The 3,331-nt window shown below is 33.7% G+C and overlaps 1 protein-coding gene across 3 annotated transcripts in view; it reads left to right on the top strand.

The window, feature by feature from the left end:
- Window positions 1–2,830, top strand: part of LOC144966142 (SURP and G-patch domain-containing protein 1-like) — a 33,257-nt gene extending 30,427 nt beyond the window's left edge. For all 3 annotated transcript variants that reach the window (XR_013644164.1, XM_078902259.1, XM_078902258.1), the window contains 2 exons: window positions 1–41; window positions 2,283–2,830. The exon at window positions 1–41 is cut by the window's left edge and continues 89 nt beyond it. Coding sequence is in view for 2 of the 3 variants with exons in the window: in XM_078902259.1 (XP_078758385.1) it covers window positions 1–41; window positions 2,283–2,309 (68 nt within the window). In the remaining variant the exon portion in view is untranslated. The remainder of the gene's footprint in view (window positions 42–2,282) is intronic.
- The last annotated feature ends 501 nt before the right edge of the window (window positions 2,831–3,331 follow it).

The raw sequence follows: 3,331 nt of genomic DNA, 5'->3' as shown, positions 1-3,331 counted from the left end.
AACGGATGATGTTGGCGTACAGATTCAGGCCAAACCCACTGGTAGGTTTTGCCTTATTACTAGTTGGCTTCAGATTCAGGCCGAACCCACTGGTAGGTTTTGCTTTATTACTAGTTGGCGTACAGATTCAGGCCAAACCCACTGGTAGGTTTTGCCTTATTACTAGTTGGCGTACAGATTCAGGCCGAACCCACTGGTAGGTTTTGCCTTATTACTAGTTGGCGTCCAGATTCAGGCCGAACCCACTGGTAGGTTTTGCCTTATTACTAGTTGGCGTACAGATTCAGGCCGAACCCACTGGTAGGTTTTACCTTATTACTAGTTGGCGTACAGATTCAGGCCGAACCCACTGGTAGGTTTTGCCTTATTACTAGTTGGCGTACAGATTCAGGCCGAACCCACTGGTAGGTTTTGCCTTATTACTAGTTGGCGTACAGATTCAGGCCGAACCCACTGGTAGGTTTTGCCTTATTACTAGTTGGCGTACAGATTCAGGCCGAACCCACTGGTAGGTTTTGCCTTATTACTAGTTGGCGTACAGATTCAGGCCGAACCCACTGGTAGGTTTTGCCTTATTACTAGTTGGCGTACAGATTCAGGCCGAACCCACTGGTAGGTTTTGCCTTATTACTAGTTGGCGTACAGATTCAGGCCGAACCCACTGGTAGGTTTTGCCTTATTACTAGTTGGCGTACAGATTCAGGCCGAACCCACTGGTAGGTTTTACCTTATTACTAGTTGGCGTACAGATTCAGGCCAAACCCACTGGTAGGTTTTGCCTTATTACTAGTTGGCGTACAGATTCAGGCCGAACCCACTCGTAGGTTTTGCCTTATTACTAGTTGGCGTACAGATTCAGGCCTAACCCACTGGTAGGTTTTGCCTTATTACTTATCGTAACTAACCTTGAACTTGTGGCTGGATGAAGATTTTATAGGAATTCAAGGGTTTGTGTTTTTTTTTGTTTTCTTTTAATTAAATAATTACGTGAAGTTGAATGTAAGCTTCAATTTAATTACAAAAACAGATCAAATGAACGTTTCAGGTTTCCCCTTTATCAACAAAACAGGATGATTGAAACACCACAGATGAATGAGATGATGTGGTAGTTGCGTAGTTAAGATGAATAAACAAAACATTCAAACATCATCTCATTCATCTGTGGTGTTTCAATCATCCTGTTTTGTTGATAAAGGGGAAACCCGAAACGTTCATTTGATCTGTTTTTTGTAATTAAATTGAAGCTTACATTCAACTTCACATTATTATTTATTTCTTCGAGCTTCGAGCAGCAACATTTATACTGTTCTCTTTTAGCAAATTAAAGATTACCATCCCATAATTGTTAGCTTTTGTAATCCTATTGATTTCAGTCGAAGTGACCGTACCATAATTTTTAGCTTTTGTAATCCTATTGATTTCAGTCACAGTGACCGTACCATAATTTTTAGCTTTTGTAATCCTATTGATTTCAGTCAAAGTGACCGTACCATAATTGTTAGCTTTTGTAATCCTATTGATTTCAGTCAAAGTAACTGTACCATAATTTTTAGCTTTTGTAATCCTATTGATTTCAGTGTACCATAATTGTTAGCTTTTGTAATCCTATTGATTTCAGTCAAAGTGACCGTACCATAATTTTTAGCTTTTGTAATCCTATTGATTTCAGTCAAAGTGACCATCCCATAATTTTTAGCTTTTGTAATCTTATTTATTTCAGTCAAAGTGACCGTACCATAATTTTTAGCTTTTGTAATCCTATTGATTTCAGTCAAAGTGACCGTACCATAATGTTTAGCTTTTGTAATCCTATTGATTTCAGTCAAAGTTATACTAAGCTGCTAAAAGCTGTGGACTGTTAAAAGTGATAAACAAAAAATGAATATAACAACTTCAAAAAAGAACAAAGTACCCAACATTATAGATAGTATGCGCTTGGCTAAGAAGCTCATAACATTGCCATCCGGAAGTATAACGGACCAACACACAAAACTGTGTGTATCCATGAACGTTTATAGTCGGGTTAATACAGTTCAGTGAGCATTACTCATAAACGCGGATGACAAAAAACAATAACAAAGACCTGAGTGACGTGATCTTCGAACTATCTATAGATTATGGGCTCAAAACCCTTCCTCAGCCAACAAAGAATAACTTGGTCAATGTGAGCTTTCAGAATGTAATAGAATTTAATTATAAATATCCTTTTAAGCATAATTATATACATGGTCATTCATTTTTTAATTAGATTATATTTTCTGTTCTTTTTTTTCCATCAACAGAACAATCCAAGAAGACCCTACTATTAAATGCAAAGACGAGACGAGAGGATTACAGAGTAAACAAATTTTAATATAGAGTGTTAATCTAGGGTTTTCATAAGATGTAAATTGAATATTTCCTGTTCTAAATCGCTGTCGAAATTTCTATTTTTAAAATATTCGTTTTACTTTGTTTCACCTCTCTCTGAGTAAATGACTCAAACGATTAATTATACTTATGAGAAGAACTGTTTATATGAAATTAAGTTTATCCTATTGGATTTAATGTCTTATTTCCTTTACTTTTCTAAGAGCAGTTTTTATTATTTTATATCATTTATCTATATTACTTTTTAAAATTTTATTCTCATTATTACTATTGTTATTCTTTTTGTTATTAATATTATTATTGCTATTATTTTCATTTTTTTTTTTGTATTCAAGATAGATATTCTGTTTTTACTATTTAATCCTTGTGGTGCATGCCATTATGGGAAATTGTTGATTTGAATGTTGAAGATAAATCGGTTATTTTATTTATTCAAATAAATATTTTTGATGAAGCTAAATTTGAAACTCCTTTTCTCATTTTATCCAGGAAGCTATTATAGATAGTATGAGGTTGACGTCACTCAGGTCTTTGTTATTGTTTTTTGTTTTTTTTTTTTGCCATCTGTGTAATTCTCACTAAACTGTATCAATCAGACTAAAAAACGTTTAAGGTTACACATGCGGGCAATGTTGTGAGTTTCTTAGTCAAGCGCACAGCATCAATACTTATATGGAGCTCTTACTATTGTTCCTACTCTTACAAGTTGATTTCTTACTATTTAAAAAGAGGATATATCAGTAATTTAATATGATTAAACTTACTATTTAAAAAGAGGATGTATCAGTAATTTAATATGATTAAACTTACTATTTAAAAAGAGGATATATCAGTAATTTAATATGATTAAACTTACTATTTAAAAAGAGGATATATCATTAATTTAATATGATTAAACTTACTATTTAAAAAGAGGATATATCAGTAATTTAATATGATTAAACTTACTATTTAAAAAGAG

Source organism: Berghia stephanieae, chromosome 2 (assembly GCF_034508935.2).
Source record: "Berghia stephanieae isolate SIO BIC M18660-M18661 chromosome 2, UCSD_Bste_1.3, whole genome shotgun sequence".
Taxonomy (NCBI): Eukaryota; Metazoa; Mollusca; class Gastropoda; order Nudibranchia; family Aeolidiidae; genus Berghia; species Berghia stephanieae.
The sequence above is the reverse complement of the archived record's forward strand: the minus strand, read 5'-3'. Positions and strand labels throughout refer to the sequence as shown.